Raw genomic sequence first — 19,694 nt, 5'->3', positions numbered from 1 at the left:
TATTTTAATATATATATATATATATATATATATATATCACGGATTTCAACAATCATTATTGGTTAGAAAAAGAAGGTTCTAACTTACGGAATCCCTAGGATCTTCCTAGCGCTCCGTAGAACCATCTCTTGGGAACCATTGCTCTAGATACTATATCAGTTGAATGCTCTATCATATATCGGCTGAATGCTCAATTGAATACTCTGTATCAATTACTCTATATCGTGGCTAGAAAGCTCATTATATTTTTTTCTAGTGTGTTCACCTAAGCTGCTGTTTTCAAATAGTCTTTTTTTTTCCTTTGTTAATTATAGGCCTTTATAAAAGGATTTTTTTTCTTCATAATCCACTTTAATGTGATGTACCCAGTGGTTTCAAATGCATCAATCAGAACTAGAAGCGTAATAGTTTTGCAGAGTTCTGTTCCCAATGCAAATCATGAATTATGTTGCAGGGTATCCTGGGGTCTGGATTCGCGTTGAAGGTGCAACAGCAACAACGCCAGAAGCACATGATCAGGAGGAGAGTTCCTGCTGCCACGCTCATACAGTGCTTGTGGAGGTGCTACGCTGCCGATCCAAGCTCCATGTCAGTCGCAACATGGAAGATACATCAAGTGGTCCTACCATCACCGCCATCGTAAGTATTGACTGAAAAAACTATGCTATTTTGAAGAATAACTAAACTTAGGTAAAATACTCGTTTTCAAAATTTGGTCACTACTGTTCCCCTTAAAATATGTGTGTTAAACATTTTTTCAATGACTTAATTAATATAAAAAGCAATTATTCAACAAATATATGTAACATGTAATCTAAGTATGACAAAATGGTATGAACATTTCTATACTAACTCTATTTAAACGATCTTTCTTTTAGCAACAAATGTTTTGGAGGATTTCTCACGGCAAAACTGTTGGCACAATTTGAATGATCATGCTTGTAGAATTTTAGAAATGATATCATTTTCACCCATGCAGAATTTCAATAGTCAAAATTGAGAAAAGCATGTTTAAAACTTCTCTTTAGCTTTTATACCAGCAATTTTGAAATCATTTTTCGAATGTTGTAACTGTCGTCGGCCATTAAGGCATTGGAGGTGAGATTGTTCTTGTTTTCCAGTGGCGCCATCTATGGCCAAGAATTTGACTGCTGCCGCACCCATGCATTACTCCCGTTCATAGGACAGACTCATTCATACATCCATTCATTCGTCCACAGATCGTAGAATTTTGATCTGAACCAGTGATCAATCTCCAATTCAATACCCCCAGAGGTATAATTTGTTATGGAGAAATGGAGGATTTTGTGACCCGACAGGTTCAACGTGCACCAGTCACCATTTACTACACGGGGAGTCTTCGTCCAGCTGGATTCGAACTCCCGTTCTCACAAACGTTTGTCCAACGTCCTGCCAACTAGACTATCCCGGCCACATTCTTCGGGTTGTGATATTTATATAAGAAGATTTTAGAATTATAGTGATATTAAAAAAGGAAATCAGCCTTGAATTTCATATGCTCCTTTTTGTCGACGCAAGTTTTCTTCGAGTAAGAAGGACATAATTTCTAAAAGCTTGTAAGCGTGATCGCTTAAAATGTGCCAACAGTTCCATAACATTCTACTTCTAAAAGAAAGATGGCTTAGAAAAGTGTTCATATTGTTTTATCACATATATGTTTCTTAATAGTCTAATGTGTAGATTATTTTAGTAATGCAACCTGTTAAAAAAATTTCGGTTATCATGTATCGTATTCTTATATATCTTTTTTTTTCTAAAGAACCACCCATAGTTTCGACTAGCATAAGGAAATGGGCACGATAACTAATTAATTAACTTAAAAATTTAGTACAAAATAGTATAAATTAATTTTTCGATGCAGTTAGTTTATTTGAAATATGAAAAACTTGATAAAAGAATTTTTTCTTCATTTTGTTCCATCTGAATTGACGAAACAAAATATTAATTGTAATTGCATAGATATTTGATTTCATATTTTATCGACGTATAAATATTTTTAAATGAAGTAAAATTGTGAACAACCATTTTTTTCTTTAATTTTTTAATAACATAAAAACCACTTAAAAATTAGTTTGTATAATTAGGCAATGCAATTATCATATCACGTACATGAAATTAACATTTTGTTTCGATATAAAATCTATTTACATCGTACTTGTTTGTATTATTGTTGTTGTTGCCATTGGAAATAAAAAAAGTTCCATTATGTTTCCTAAAATAAATACCAAAAAAATAACTATTTGGGAAATAGCAACAATGGCTTTGTTTTTTCTTTGAAATATTAATAATCCAGTTGCTTACAAAAATAATTCCATTAAAAAAAGGATAAAATTAATTAATTAAATACAAATTCTAAACCAATTTTAAAGTAAGAATTTCTTTCTTTTTCTAATAGTACTATTTAATTAATTCTGTTTATCGGATTCTTGCAGCTTCTCTATCTTTTTCTTTCTTTTTTCTTCCTTTTATTTTTATTTTTCTCTTCAGTGTTTCTCTTTTTTTAGCGTTCCTACGGGTTCATTCAACAACACTAAGCGAAAAGATAGACAAGACATTGCGCCCTCTGGTGGCAGCCTGTAAGTATACTCCTTGAAAGCCACCAAAGCTGCCCAATAGATGGCATTACTTTCCATTTCCCCCTACTATTCACCTGAAGATATTTTAATATCAGTTTTAACATAATTTAATTCAAAGTTTTAAAATAACTCTTCAAACATGATACAAATAATTTTTTAATCTAGAAGTATTTGTAATTACTATTGTTGCTCATTGGGACATTTGCTTTTATTCCTTTAAAATTCGTTTCGGAAGTGCTTTGTAAAATATTTTCTTTCCATGAAAATAAAGAAGAAAGGTCAATTTTTTCTTTTCAAAATATAAATAACTCTTAAAAATATATTTATAACTAAACGTATTTTTTAAACAATATTATTAATAACTGGAGTTAGTGAGAAAATAAAATTTTAACTCCAATACACAGGTTAAAAGAATGCTTATTAGAAAACTTATTTTTCTTCTGAATAAAACTAAAACAGTTTTTAACTAGACTAGCTCTGTCTAAATATTTTTTACTGAGTATTTCTTATGTTATCTTTGTTTTTTAATTTCAACCAACATTTAAAAGTTAAAATTTGTTTTTAAATAAATCTAATTTTTCATAACTTGAAAATGCAGTTTCAACAGCTACAACAAGTATTGATTGGTGAGACTAATAAAATATGTTTTGTTACTCTATACTCCTCAAATGTATTTATCCAACAATAAATTTCAGAAAATGAGAAATCTTTTGAACATTTTTTTTTATTTTCCAACGATAAAATTTAAATTATACTAAAAGATAGCTTTCAATAAAAGTTGAAAAATATGCTATTAGGTAAAATGTTATTAATTATAGTCATTTAAAACCTACGAACTGTTCAAATTTTTTTATAAACATCAATCTACTATAGTTAGAACTAGAGCTGCCAACTCGGAAGTTCACTTCTTCACAATATTTATAACTATAGAGAATTTGAAATAAATTAAACAAATGTGCTTAAAATTTCGTCAGCATTTAAAAATATCACATCATGCTAGTTTAACCTTCAGTCTGTAGCATAAAGTTGTTTAAATGACTTGATGACCAATATAATTTTAATTCAAACGTTAAATAATCAAATTTGAAACAGTTAGAAACAAGACAATTAGAAAACAAAATTAAGAATATTCCTAGGCAAAAGCCTACTAGTTAGGTTGAATAATCTTCGATAGCAAATAATGTATAGTATTTTAACAACAATCAACGAATTCGACAATAGACATAACTAGAGCCGCGATGGCTCAGGGGATAGAGCTTCGCCTTCCAATGCGGCGAACTGGGTTCGAATCCCAGTCGATACGAATTCCGCATCCGTCTTTCACCGACTACAGTGCTGATGTGAAATATCCGCAGTGGGAGACGGAGCATGGGTTAGAGTCCCCTTGCCATCAAGTTATCCGTGGAAAGTTCTCGTGGTCTTCCTCCCCATGTAACACAAATGTGTGTTACCTTCATCAAAAAATCCTCCACGAAGGCAAATTTCTCCCAAAATTTGATCCAGGAGTTCCCTTGTCTTCTGGATTGTGTTCAAAATTACAAGCTACAATTTAGCAATCGTAAACAAAATTAGCAATCGTAAAATTAGCAATCGTAAAATTAGTAAACCCATAAAATTGGTTCGGTTGTTCAACGACGGTTATAAAATAAAATAAAAAAATAGATATAACTATAGAAATTTAAATTGAATCAGGACTCATCGGTAAAGAGAACATAAGCCCATTGCTTCCAACTACTATGGTCGATTTTGCTTGTGCCAGTTCAGAACGAATGTATTGATCTGGATTGGATCTATTGATTATAGGGTACTTACTTAACTTCTTTGGGGTAGGGAGATGAGGTTTTTGAGCAGTAAATAAGATTGTTCAAAAGCACTGTTGGTCTTTAGTTCATTTTAATGAATAACAGTGCGTTTGCTTATAGCACTGAACTAGTTAAGGAATACATTGAAGCTGAAGATGCTTAGAGAAGGGAATGCCCATTCATATCTCCAGACCTGAATCCCATGGAGTTTCCTGCGCAATTGAAGTTCTCCCTTTCCCTAAAACTCGCAGGGCTAAGCCTTACTGCTAAGCCTTAAGAACTGCCTTAAGGGAGGAATAGAGTTAATTGTCTTTAGTTAATCACGTAAATGACAAGAGAATGCATTGTGAGATTCGCCTTGTCGTTAGGAAGGGTCATATCCCTTATTATACCCTCAAATGTCTTTCAGCTACATCATTTTTTAATTACCTTGATGACTTACCATTCATTTAGGATCTTAAATTCGTTCCATAACTTTTTTATTAGCATCATGTTGTATTTATTTAAATGTGTTCTCAAAGAAAATTTTATTTCATTTGTTTTATTATCGAGCTCGCCGTGAAAACGTCTTTGTTTCTTAACTTTCGGACAGAAGTATACTAAACGTCAGTTAAAATCAATTAGCATTAAAATCAATCTCAGGTGGTTTTCATTTTTTAATCAATCTCATGTGATATTTAACGTGGAAAGTAATGCCTGAAACCCTTAAATCCTAGGTTTATAGGTCCCACCTTAGATCAACCTCATAACTGCATGATTCAGTATTTCTATAAACTATTTAGAATTCCACAGTTTATTAGCATTTTTATTCCAAAATAACTAAAGCCTTATATTATTTATTCTTTGTCAAATATTGTTTGAACGGGTAAAGATTTTTGATTCGTACAGCAACTAATCAATTTTGTTTCGATTATTCATTACCGTGAAAACATGTAAACTATCTAAAAATTATATTTTAACTAATATTTACAATATTATGATGCCTTTGATTATTTTTGTGCTGTCAGTATTGTTGTAAGTTGTTATATGTACAGGATGATTATGAAACTTTAGGTATTGATAAATAAAGTTTTCAGTTCAAGCTTAGAAGTCGTATTAAGTTGTTAATATTATAACCTATAGTAGTTAATATTATTATACCAATAATATATTATAATTATCTGATTATAATAAAAGATTATAAACTTTAACAATTATATTTTTTTTAAAATTTAAAAAAATGGAAAATACAAAGCATAAATTTTTTATAATGTTACTGCACTTAAAAACTATATCTTACTCGGAATTAACACTTTACACTCGAAAAGAACCTCGCAAGCACTAAAGATTCTAACTGGTCAGCATTTCAAAAATTATTTAAAAGAAGTGGTAGAACATTTAACATTAAAAATTCAAAACGCTTGTTAAAAACACTTAACACGTTGAAAGCCAAGCTAATTTTACATGGCCCGCCCGTCTGGCCAAAATGTAATTTACTACAAACTCAAATTGCCAATATTAGACAGATCTTGCTAATTTTAAAATGTTTAGCACGACATAAGTTAAAGAAGTGGTGAATTATATAAGATTACGAATTGTTTAAAAATAGTGGTGGATAAAAATCTACTAAATAGAATTTATTAAACCAAGAATCACAATAATTAAGTAAATTTTGAATAAATTTTCTGCAGTTCCATAAAAGAGTGTAAATTTTATAGTTCTATATCATGTTATACGCTGTCAGCCAGCTGTTTTTCTCGACCTATGTGAAAGGTCTGTGTCAGCAAGCGGTGGCAGACGCAGCCTAAATGTAATTTCAGTGTCAGCCACCGGTGGTTGCCGCGGCCTAAATGGAAAGTCCAGCGTCAGCCACCGATGGCTGACACTGTGCTCAATGTGTTAAGTTTAAACTGAACTGAACTATATAAAACATTTGGGCACCTGAGGGCCATCTTTAGCTTAAACTTTATGGTTATAAACTTTATGAGGTGGTGAAATGCAAATAAAGTAAAGGAGTATTTATATGGATAGATGATCATTGAGGTTCTGACTGTATAGTTGTATGCAGTAGGGTGATAAGACTATAATGTAGAAATATGAACTTCAGCTAATCTGGTATGGGGAAAATGAGGTTATGTGACTGATATTCCTGTCGGGAATATGATGCATCACTGCAATAGTATGCTTCTATTTGTTTTCAGTTACATTTTCATACAGGAATATTTCATTGAAATTTGCTGCAGAGCAATAGGTGGCTTATGGCGTAAGGATATTGTAGTGGAATTTTTTATATCAATTTAAATTATTTTTATATAGTGTTAAGTAAATTAAATTTGCTTAAACAGAACAAATTGTTGAATCATCTCTTTTGCTATCACTAGAATAATTTTTTTAATAAAGCGTAGCAAGTCGTCTTCTTAGTGGCAACACTAACATCTACAAATTACATACCTCTCTTAGAGTTAAATGCTTTCGTCTTAAAGTTTGGTGACCACTTCTTTTAGTGGTTCTAGATTTGACTGAGTAGGGATGCCAACTGTTCCTTTTGATGCAAGATTTTTAATAATTTGGTAGCAAATTAAATAGCAAAGCATGTAGAACAAGGATAATTACACCTAAACAACATATGGAGCAGGCCACAACTTTATCAAATGATAGCAGTTTGCCTCTTTTTCTTTACCACTATTAAACTTCTCAGGGACCCATGGTAATCCTGAAATAGATTTTAAAAAAATCTTGTTTTCCTGCTCTCCTGTTCAGTAAACTTTAGTAACTTTTCGTATCTAGCTGTCGGGATAAAACTGGATAGGTTTCCATTAAAACATGAAACAATGACGTCAGGGAATGATATCCCAGTCAGCATAAAATGTCGCAATTACGTTCAAAACTCTTGCAGTTTAAAAAATGTTTCTGAAACGTAACTTTTTAAAAGATTCATTTTGATTAGATAATGAAATATTTTTAAAATCTTATGTAAATTATGCCAGAAATATTTTACAATGATTACGAGTGTATGTTCCAATATCTTAAGAAACCAAATAAAACGTTTTTAGAGGCTTATAAATCGTTTTTGTATCTAACTTTTGTAAGCTTTGTTACTTTACCTAAAATTTTATTTCGATGTACAGGGAACTTGAATTTCGATATAAACTTTTGCATTTAAATTGTACACTTAAAAGCAATGAACATTTTTATTAAATTTAAATAACTCTATGTTAACTACCAAAAAAAGACGAAAAAAATATTAACACTGAAAATATTTCATCTTATAATAAAATATTAATTATAATTCTCCCTCAGTAAAATTGTTTATTGTAATTAATTTTTTCTAATACAACTCAAAAGTTTTAAATTTAAAATCTATAATAAATAAGTAAGGTTTTGACAAAATCATTAGTTCCAAAAATTTTAAGAAATTGTCAGAATCGTTTTTATTTAGTTCTTGAAATGTAACTTAAAACTTCTCTCAAATCATTACTAAAATATTTCTGAAGCATGAAGGAAATATTTCGAAAGAATGTCACATTTCCAAAAAAATGAATTTGAAAAATTACATTGAAAAATATTTCTTAGGCACTATATTTCCTGAAATTTGTTTTATTTATTTGAAATCCAATTGAGACATTTTGTCATTTGTTAGTTGTTCACCATAATGCTGTATTCATAATAGTGCGAGATAATAAAAACATTTTATACCAAATATTATTTGATAATATAGCTCTAAACATGTCGATTTATTTTATAATCAACCTGTATATATTATATCAACTTTATATATTTTTTAACTGTCTTAGAAATGTTAATGTGATTACTCTCTTGCTCTCTCTCTTTCTCTCTCTCTTTCTCTCCCTCTCTCTCTCCCTCTCACTCGCTCTCTCTCTCTCTCTCTCTCTCTCTCTCTCTCTCTCTCTCTCTCTCTCTCTCTCTCTCTCTCTCTCTCTCTCTCTCTCTCTCTCTCTCTCTCTCTCTCTCTCTCTCTCTCTCTCTCTCTCTCTCTCTCTCTCTCTCTCTCTCTCTCTCTCTCTCTCTCTCTCTCTCTCTCTCTCTCTCTCTCTCTCTCTCTCTCTCTCTCTCTCTCTCTCTCTCTCTCTCTCTCTCTCTCTCTCTCTCTCTCTCTCTCTCTCTCTCTCTCTCTCTCTTTGCTTTCATAACAAGTTACTTTTTTCTGCATTAAGATAAATTCTGAATTTTATCATCACCTATTCGTGTTCCTTCTTTTTTTTACATTTTATTCCTTAATTTGCATGAATATATCTTTGAGTTCTACAGAAAACTTTTACCCGTATACTACTTTCCTATTTAAGAGTTTGAAGCAGTTAATGTATTTTTGTTATTATTAGTATATACTTTGATAAATGTTACTAATATTTCTATGTAGTACGAAAAGCATTCTTTCAAGTTCCTGGAATAAAAATTTATAGCTGAGGGCTTTTATTGGAACAAAAACAGACTTTAATTAAAAATAAGTCTGTCCACATAAAATTTTCATTAACGCTATGATACATTCACAATTTATTGAAGAAATGAGTTTTTCATTAGAAATCATCTCTCTATCGAGCAGAATACTTTGCAGAGGAAAATAACTTTCTAAATATTTGTTTCATGTTCAGCTCCTATATCAGCTCCTATTAAATTTATGTTTCAAATATTTTCCTAAATTCGATTTTTCGATTCATATTTCTAAATAACTAGTAGCATGTTTCAAGTGGAGCACTTGAAACATTCAGCTATTAAATTTAAATTTCAAATCATTTTCCTAAATTTGATTTTCTAATTCCTATTTCTAATTGACTCCATAAAAAATTGGTCAGAAGTAAAAAATATTGAATATTTCATAACTTTCCGGTTGACTTTAGAATGTCATATTTCATACATCAGATTAAATTTAAATTAATATGTCTTCTTCTTCTTCAGTGGCATTACAGCCCAGAGTAGGCTCTGTTCTTCTCAAGATTTTTCCTCCAAGCCTTTACCTCACAAATTAACATGACATTAACATACATTTTATCAGTAGAATCTAAATCAAAATTTCATTCAACGTGTGCTAAAGTAAAATTTTAAAATAAGTTTGATTTTTAATTTAGTTTAAATATTTTACAAAAAGGTCGTTGTTAAAACTTTTATTTAAAAAAATCTGTTAAAGCATCAAATATAGGCATTACATAAAGATATTTCATGGTTTCCTAAATTATTCATTCTCTACCTTATATTTTAGTTTCAAACACAATACGTCATTCGTGACACGACTTTCCACCATCAGACGTCATCGCCCTCCTTTCAATCATTCTCCAATGACGAGAAGCAGATGCGGTGACATCACTACTTCATCTGATAACCTCAGTGGCCGGATACGACCCAGCGTGTCCGAAGATTCGGTTTCCAAAGATTTTTCAGAAACTTCCAAACGAAATTCTGATGGTAATACCTCATTTATATTTATTTTACTTGACACTAGGCCAGAAAAAGAAATTTCTTTTAAGAGTCTTTTATATTTTACAACGCAATTAACAGCTTTTTTCTGGTTGTTGAATAAAATTTATATTTAAGAACGGGATTTACCTAAAATTCCGGACAAAATCTCACGAAATCAGTAAATATTTATCAATATACAGCTACATTATCAGTTTTTAATTTTAAAATTTATAATTTTATGTCCAACATAGCAGTTTAAATGGCTGGAATTCGCAGAGAAATTATTCATTTCACTGCATGTATTTTTTGGAATGACGTAAGAAATACATATATATAGACTGCTTGATTCAAAAAAAAAAGTAAAAAATAGTCTAAAATATATATGATTACGCAAGATATTAGTTACATTTTAGAAGTTATGAATTAATTAAAAAACAACTACTCCAAACAACCAAAATTATTAAAAAATTTTACTTCATTCTTTAGAACTCTTACCAACTACGGTCCGTGCATTTTCACTTTAAAAAATATGATATTAATAAAAATGAATATAACTAAAACTAAAACTACAACAAATTAGAATTAAAAATACAATATCCAAAGCAGAGAACTGACTGAATGATGAAATTACTGACCATAAATTATTGAATTCTTTTTTAACCACTATTAATGGTTATAAAGGAAAGTGGAAGGTATACACTACAATCTATGTAAAACTGATTAACTAATTCACATGAGAGCATAAATGGGATATATAGTAATGCAAGGATGCACATAAAGCAGAATAACGCTTAAAACGGGATTGGGCTGTTTTTTTACTCAGATAAGCACCTGTACTAATGTCGTAATCACTACAACTTTCTGTCTAAATAAAATAAAAACAGAGAACTGTCTGATGCGATGGAAACAAGAAAAATCTCATTTCATTCGATATTTATCTAGAAAATTCGATATTTATCTTCTCTACCTGAGTCAGAACCAGTACTACCTCGCACTCCTACAAGAGATTCTTTAAAACTGTATTCATAGTCCCCGACAGTGCTTTAATAACCTAAACGGTGGAGTTCTTCAGTTAGTCAGAGAGCAATCATGTCTTCTTAGTTGACGTAGCTAAAAAGCTACGTCAGCTAAGAAATCTTCGCGCTTGACCTGGGTCTCGTCAGATCCGATATTGATGCTTACGCCGTTTACGAAATCTCTTACGCCATTTTTGTTCAGTGCAGTTCATACGAGAAAATTCATACAGATAAATCGCAGTTCGTACAGGAATGTTTGCCATGAAAAGCAAACATTCGACGTTAAATTTTCGCATTAATAAAAGTTCTGTATTTCAGTGAAAATGTTACTTTAAAAAAAACCTGACAACAGTGTGTAGCTCTGTTTTTTGTACATCGAACTTAACACGATTATATATTTAATTTGAATGTTCACATGGGTTTTGGTTAATCGTATAAGTAATTTTCAGTGCAATCTTCTTGCATTACTCTTTATAGCCATTGACTATGGTGATACTTTAGCGCTACTGCGTTTCTGGCGTGATCATGTTTGTTCACGTTTCATTTGGAAAATTTTTATGAATGACTTGATTTAAATGGTCACTCTCTTCAAAAATTTTAATTAGTGTTTATTTAATTTATTTATTTTGGGAGTAAAAATGTGCCTTACACTTCATCGGACTGAAGTTTAAATTCTTTCTAGTTAAGAAAAAATACCTGGAAACTCGGTATCGAATAAAAGGTGTACCGCGCAAATCTAATATTACATTATATCAGAATTTAGCAAAATATAATTTATCCCAAACTATAAATAAAAGTAATATTTTTACTTGTTCAATATATTAAAAATTTAATCAATGTACTTACTCTTTCTGATTAATCATGATGGAGATTATGAAATGCTATTGTGGTAAAGAGCCAGAGCCCATAAAAATTTGTGTATAAGAAATACAGTTACGAATTTTTTGTACTAACCTAATTAAAACTATTTAACTATTACTAATCTGAAGTGTTCCTATGGATTGCTTAATAAAACATTTGGATAAATATGTCACTTGCTTGGATAACAATGTCCGACACTATATCACGTATGCGTAGAATTCTCTTTCTTTCTATATGAATTTTAAATAACTTCTTCATTAGACTTAGGTGTTATTTCGTTCTATTTAGCGTAAAAAATTACTTCGGAAACATTATATAACTTGTCTAGATATAGTGCGACTTTCAGGAGAACTCCAGACATCCGTCTAGCGTCGTGGCGGGTACTATGGTAACGAGGAAATGTCATTTCGAATAGGGGTGTGGGGTGACTAGTTTTGTCGTAATCTTAGCATAGGTCGTCGTAAGTAAACCAATCGACGCCTTCTTTCCTCCATTTCACCCCCATTAGAAATGTGCTCTCGCTTGTTACCGTAGCAGCAGACAGCCCCAGACTTTCAGTCTCGAGGAGTTCTCCTCAAAGCCGCACTATAGCAGAGAGTATGTTTTGCCCACGGTTGACCCCTCTCTGCTCTGTTATTTCTAGATAGAGGCTCATGCCCACTTGTTATGGGGAAGGTGTTAACTTCAGATATTTGTATTGAAACTAAATCACATTTCTTAAAAAAAATCTAGAGCTTTTTCATAACTATTTCTATAATCAATTATTCAGGTACTGGCCTCAAAGCTTAAGACCTTATTAAATAAAAGTTGAATCAGTTACTAGAGATCTATGAATTGATTTTGTTTCTTCTATACTTAAAACATCTTTTTCAGCAAATTTCATCACACTTGACTATAATTTATAAAGGCAGTTCACGACCTTGAAAGTTTTGTAAAATTTAAATTTCTTGCAATTATAAAGTCAAGCCAACTGTACACCACACATATCTTGATTTTTTTAGGTACTATTCCTAAGTACGTATTCACAGAAATATATACCTTTATGGTTCACTGTTGGCCCAAATAGATTTTTCTATCCAAATCTAAGAAAAAAATAGTTTTACTTCGAAAATTTTTGAATGACTGTTAACCTTCGAAGCTCAGGTCCTCCGGAAGTATTTATGTCTTAACACATTGCTGACCGGCAACTTTTCTGAAAATTACCCCCATGTGCCCGGATATTATTTTGAAAGCGAATATGGAAGTAAAACAATATAAATAAACTTTAAAAACTTTTAATTTTTAATGCTGTATAATAAAAAATATAACAATCACCTACGTGTAATGGTGCACCCTGAAAGTTTTGCAAATATATAACGTTTCGTAAAGTTATAATAAATTGGTAAAGAATTAAATAGTAAAACTTGAAAAGTAAGGAAAATTACATCCACTTTTTAAAATAGTCACCACGAGATCACTGCTAACGAAAACACGAGTTAACTCGTGACCGGTCACCAGCGCTTGGCCACGAAAACACGAGTTAACTCGTGACCGATCAGCAATGTGTTAATAGTTACTGTGAAAGTCGTAGAACACAAAATAAGGGTCAATATCATGGTTCACTTATTTTACAAAAAGTAGCACAGCATGTAAATAAAAATTTGTTTACTCAAAACTCCAAAGGACCTTAAGTTTTGACCCAAAAAATATTATATGTTTTCCTAAAAATAAAAAAAAAATTATGTTCCCAATAATTTTACACGAAAAACATAGTCTGAAAATTTCAATAAGATAAAAAATTTTAAGTAAGTGTCTGAAGCTGTTTTCCCTTATTTGAAGTTGCATCATTTGAATATTTTTGTCTGAAGCTGTTTGTTAGTGTCTGAAGCTGTTTTCCTTTATTTAAAGTTGCAACATTTGAGTATTTTTGTAATGATTATTGATACAGATGATTTTATGATTTTGCTTGAACATTTTTCAGATATTTCAGGGTCCTATGCTTTCAATCAATAACATTTACTTACCAAGCATTCCCTCCTCTCTTCTTAAATCAGTACTAAAATAAATTCAAAAATCCAGGTTTTGCACGCAACATTTGGTAAGGGCTCTTCCACCAGTAATCGCTTAGAACTATCTTCCAGCTAATGAATCGTGAATTCATTAGTTGCATCATTTCACTGGTGTCGATCTACTAAACTGCATCCGAAATTATTTATGACTCAACATACTTAAAATCTAGCAACTAATTTGGGACGGAGGGAGTATAAAAATATCTTGCTTTTTCCTTAATTGTCAGAAATACAAAGATAATGGCATAAAAAATGTAACTTCGTTACCATGATAATAATGAACTCTTGCTAATGATTAGTTTTAATCACAACAATAACTAATTGTAATCTTGTGTATCGATTATAAATGTTTTTTCTATCTAACTTAAGTACACGCGATTACTTATAATTGTATATTAAAATTACTTTTTATCATATATAACAATTGCTTTTAAGTGTAGATCATGATTGTTTGTGATCAAAATCTTTAATGTATTTTTAAATTATGAAATAAAATAAATTAAACTGAAACCTAATTAAATACGATAACAGATCAATTACTATTTTAATTCTTACTTGTAATTAATTATTTTTTTAAACATTCTGCTTTCTGGATATTTGACCTAGGACGTAATTCAAATGCTATACACCCCGTTAACTTCTTAGAATAATTTTAAAAAAGTCTAATTTCTGAAGTTATGTTCTCGTTAACGGTCATGATATCCTACTTTACCTGCAAAAATTAAATTTTTGCTAGAAAAATAAGGATCTAGTTTATAACATAGGTTAATTTAATTATACTGAGTAAATATCGATTCACCGGGTGTTTGAAAAATGTCCAACGATTTAAAAATTCAAAAAGGGATTGACTTATTTATGCTGCTTAATAAGTTAATACAACAACGGAAGGTACTTCTAACTGAAAAAAAACTATTAGAAAAGCTTTCCAAATAACCACTGTATACAGCACAAAACAGCGCATATTAAAGACGAAACAAACAAAAGTTTGTCCATTTGAATTTTGACAATTGAATTGCTTCGAATTGGAAAATGCTTTAATGCAAGAATGCTTTAAAAACAAAGCAATCGTATTTAATACTTTGCATCCATGCGCACTCTGTCAAAAAGTTTCGTAATCACCGTATCTTAGTGAGAAAAATTTCTGATTTAAGTCGAATGCAGAAAGCCGACTATTTCTCTTTGAATGATTTTTTTTTAAATCGTCGGTAAGTTTTCTATACATTTAATATATCCGATTATAACATTTGTATCTAGCTCTAGTGCTATTAAACTATACATCTTAGTTCCAATCCTTAGCATGTTTTCTAAAGTGTCAACTTTATTTGATTTGGAGACCTTCATCAAACTTGGCCTACATTTTCTTTTTTTTGTTCCCAGATGATATTTTCATTGACTTTAATTCAACCCACATTGTATTTTTTTTATTCCATCATTTATTTATTTTTTAAGATTTCCATATTTTTTCTTCATCTTTTATGTAACAATTAAAGAAGAACATTGGTCAACTACTCAAAAATTCGCTTACTAGCAAAATTTATTCTTATTTTGGAAAAGTTGTCATATTTTACTCTTTTTGAGGAAAATCTTTCTTATAGCAGCAAGATTTATGTTCGAACTCTCTATTCTGTGAAAAGCGTAAAATATGACAACTAATCATTCATTCTTCAGTTTCTATCAATTAAAAAGAATTTATATACATCTTAAATTTGTTTTAAAAACAGTTTTTACAAACAGAGTTTGAAATACTAAATGACATTTGACTATATCCAATAAAATAAAAATATTGTATGAGTATGTGACTTGATAAAATTTTTTCTTGGCTCAGTTGATGCCCGAAAAACCTGGTGTGAAATTATCATCCGGAAAGTTCGAAAAGCCCCACATTGTATTGGTAAGATATAAACAACAAATAAAAAGGCTCTTACTAAAGGTTATGCAGTTATAATTTACCTACATGCACTTTACTTCATTTTAAAGCACCACGCAATTTCATTATTTCTGAATAATAAAAATTGTAGATTTAGAACTTTCTTGTAATTATTGCTATGACATTTTTAAATTATAGCTTAGTATTGAAAAAAATTGCTGTTAAAACAGAACCATTAAGTTCAATGTATACCTCAATCAATTTAAATAACACTTTAATTTTGCAATCCCTTAAAATGCATAGGTTTTTTTTAATTTCATAGTAATTTAGTAAATATTTCACTCCTTTTAAACATAGCCGCACATAACATAGTGATTTTTTCTTCGTTGGTATGAAGGTCGCATTCTTTTCAAGTATAATTTTCGTGAGAGAAAAAAACGAGATTTTCACTGTGGTGACAAAAATTATTCCTGGATATTTGGTTCTTTTTTTAATAAACTTTATTAAAAATATTTTTGATTGATTACCATAAAAATTTACACTTCAAAGATGTAAACACAAAAGATCAGATAAGCAAATCTTATTACTTCATTTACATTCACCCCTCCTAATCGAACTTACAGACCGAAAAAATAAAAATGAATTGGTAAAGGGCCACAAACGGCTTGAAACACCCAGATATTTTTATTTTGTTCAGTTCAGGGAACAAATCATATTAATCTTAAGTATTGAAAAAATGTGAGCAGAAAAATAAGGCTACTTTTAAATATATGACTCCCATGGTATAAAAGGATTCCTTCACGGGGAAACAATAATTTTTAAGTTTTAGCAACACAAATTTATTGAGACAGACACTAGGAGGGCTAAACTAGATAATTATATAAAACATAAAAATAAAAAGAGTCACGTGGTTTTGTGCACCCTCTATATTTCATTTTGAGAACAATTTCAAACAGAAACACATGGTGGTAATGGCGAAAATGAAAATCGATTGAATGAAAACCGATTGAATGAAACGAATTTGTGACCACTACTCATTATTTTATTTTTTTTCAAGAAATCATTTCGGCATGAGAATTTCAAGCAGTCTGGTCTCTAAAGTTTAAAATATTATCTTTAAAAATTCGTTCTTCTATTAACATGAAATTACTGCAATTATATTAAGTTTCGAAAAAACCCATGAGAATTCGGAAAAAGTTAAGGTTTAGTACACTTTTACTGGACAATTGTTTTAGCAAATAGTGTCAACGTTGGTGGTTACGAAGTTGTCAAAAGACTGCAAAAACAATTATAAAAGTTTTAATGCTTATAAGAGCTAAAATTTTATTGTTTAAAACACTTTAAACAACATAAGTAACTCCAGTGTATCATGGTAATCAATTTATTTTTCACTTATTTTGAATCTCATATCATCTATGCTATTTTGAACACTTCACACTAATTTTACCTTACCATGGTCAAAATTATTGAGTATAGAATTTATTTGATCTCAATTCAAGACAAAGCTTAAATTCTAAAATGTGTACCCAAAAATTACTTCATGTTTATTTCATTTTAATGAAACAACTAACAATCACAAAGATTTACTATTTTTTAAAACACTAATTACGTAAATTTAATAGTTTACTGAGATAAAGCATTTTACGTTGCTATTATTATATAGATTTCAGCTCTTATGACACGTGTGTTCATTAAATGCAATTTGAGTATTTGTAAGTTCGCATGACGCAAATGTAAAATGACTCTACAGTTTGAAAACATATTGTCTTCATTTAAACAATGCATTTATGTTATCATATAATGTAATTGCATTTATGTTTGCTGCATTTACTATCAGTTTTGTGATTTTAGAGACACTCCTTTAAGGAATAGTGTCAGAATTTAAACATACTTTAATTACTCTAAACGCTCTGTGAGTATATTTTTAGTTGTCCTTGAAGTTTTTATGGTTTCATATGAGAAAAATATTGCTCATTTTGATAGAAAATAATTTTCATTAGTCTGCAATATACACTTTTTAAAAAAATTGCTACAAATATCTAACAATTTTCAATTCTGAAATTTTAAGTTTAGAAAAGTAATTTTAAAAAATACTCAATAGTTTTTGGCATCAAATGACTCGTCAATCAAATATAATAAAATTTTAATAACTCTAAGTTTTTATTTATATTTTAAAGCAATATTACAACAGTCCACAACTGCTTTAGATTTTATATTAAATAAATAGAGGGAATTAAAAATTCTGTTTCCTTTCTCATGTCAACTTACGCAGTAACTGCGCATGCTCAATACTCAAATTCTTCAAAGTGCGCATGCTCATTTTCTTCAGAACGTAAACTTGAGAGAATGTGAAATGGTGCAACTAATTCTCTCCAATAATTTTTTGTTTGCAAAATAAATTGCAAATAAATTATCCTTATGCACATAAATTTTGTTATAAATCAGTGCATCATCTGCATGCCATTACTGAGATAGTAGACTTCTAGAATAGAAGATTTTATTAGTCTTAGAAAACTAGATTACAAGTTTTATGCTCGATATATTATACACTGCTTGTTTTATAAAAATAGTAGTTTATAATCCTTGCACAATAGTAGCTGTAGAATTCCAAAACTATAAGCTTCAATTGCTAAATAATTTTACTCTTATTTTTATCTTTATTTTATCATTTTAAGTACACAAACTATGTGATTTGTTTTGTTTCATAAATATTCTGTTTTAATATTACTTTTAAAAAAAAGAAAAAAAAACATTTTTATAGTTTTTCTTACGTTTTACAATGTGCAACTGCTTGTAATTTTTCTTAGAAAATTTTTAAATACTTGCATTTAAAAATTTACATTTCAGATTCTTATTTAAGTAAATTTATAGAGACAATACTATCATCAATTTAAAGAACAATCAGCCAGTACTAATAAACCAAAGGCAAATTTTTGAAGTTCCAGTTTCCAATTTGTATATTTTTGAGGTGAATTAAGTTTCTAATCAAGTAAAATTTCTGAAGTGTTTTTTCCTCAATTTCTTCTGGTTGTGAAAAAAAAAAATTGTTATTTCTATTGTACCCTTTTTTTTCCTACAAATTAAAAATTCTGGTACTAGTTATAAGTGTCTATATTGTAGTAAAAACCATCTGCTTGACTCACTAAAATAGGGAAATACTAAAATACAACATAGTGTTAATTTTAACTTTTAATCACTCAGTATTAATATTTTCTTTGAAATTGTTTATTTTCATTTGGTTTTTTATAATCTAAAACTTCATAAAGCTTTTCATTATTCTTATTCCAATCATGTAGCGTTTGGTTTTTCGAAACGGTATTTTCTCTAATGATAATGACAGTAAATGAACTCTAAGAAATGCATCATTTAAAAAATTTTAAGCATGAAAGCAGTTATCAAAATAAAACACCTTATCTGAACTAAAATATATTTGTTTATGACATAAGTGTTTAAATCATTATAATACTGTTACTTTACAGAAGAAGAAATTGAAGAACCAAGACTAACATCACTTACAAAACAACATAAGAATGCCATCAGAGCCTTAAGAAAGGTTGGATTTTATAATAATTTTAAAAATATATTAACGTTTTCTTTTGCTTGCTGATAAAGCTGAAAAAGTCAAAGTATCTTAAAACATTTTATTTTACATTCGGCATCGAAAAGCCGTCGCAATTCTGAGTTTACAACTATCAATGCTCAACTCAATAGCCTTTTTATTTTGAACTCAATCCAGAAAACAAGGGCACTCCTTGGTCAAACACTTTGACAAACTAGCCTATGTAGGGGACTATTTGAGGGAACTAATCCGCATTTGCTTTACACGAAGAGGAAACGCACAAATACCTCCCACGGTTATATCGATGGCAAGGGGATTCTGACCCATAATTCCACTGGGGATATTATACGACATTCGCAGTAATAGGCTGAGATGGATGGGCCATCTATGGAGAAGCCCTGAAAATAGCACCATGAGAATAGTCACCTTTCAGAACCCCGAGGGGTCATGTCCCAGAGGCAGACCTCCTACTAAGTGGCTCAACGACATCGAAAATGATTTGAAAACCCTAAAGATTAGAAATTGGAAGGGAGTTGCCATGGAAAGGAGGCAC

General features: G+C 30.2%; 1 protein-coding gene across 1 annotated transcript in view; it reads left to right on the top strand.

Annotated features, from left to right (window-relative positions):
* LOC107452319 (potassium voltage-gated channel subfamily KQT member 1-like) overlaps nt 1-19,694 on the top strand; it is a 364,114-nt gene that overhangs the window by 333,632 nt on the left and 10,788 nt on the right. The window contains exons 7-11 of the mRNA XM_071185389.1: nt 455-639; nt 2,526-2,597; nt 4,290-4,298; nt 9,594-9,796; nt 19,062-19,135. Of these exons, the coding sequence (XP_071041490.1) occupies nt 455-639; nt 2,526-2,597; nt 4,290-4,298; nt 9,594-9,796; nt 19,062-19,135 (543 nt within the window). The remainder of the gene's footprint in view (nt 1-454; nt 640-2,525; nt 2,598-4,289; nt 4,299-9,593; nt 9,797-19,061; nt 19,136-19,694) is intronic.

The sequence above is a fragment of the Parasteatoda tepidariorum genome, chromosome 9 (genome assembly GCF_043381705.1).
Source record: "Parasteatoda tepidariorum isolate YZ-2023 chromosome 9, CAS_Ptep_4.0, whole genome shotgun sequence".
NCBI classification, from domain to species: domain Eukaryota; kingdom Metazoa; phylum Arthropoda; class Arachnida; order Araneae; family Theridiidae; genus Parasteatoda; species Parasteatoda tepidariorum.
Note: the sequence above shows the minus strand (reverse complement) of the source record. Positions and strands in the feature narration are given on the sequence as shown.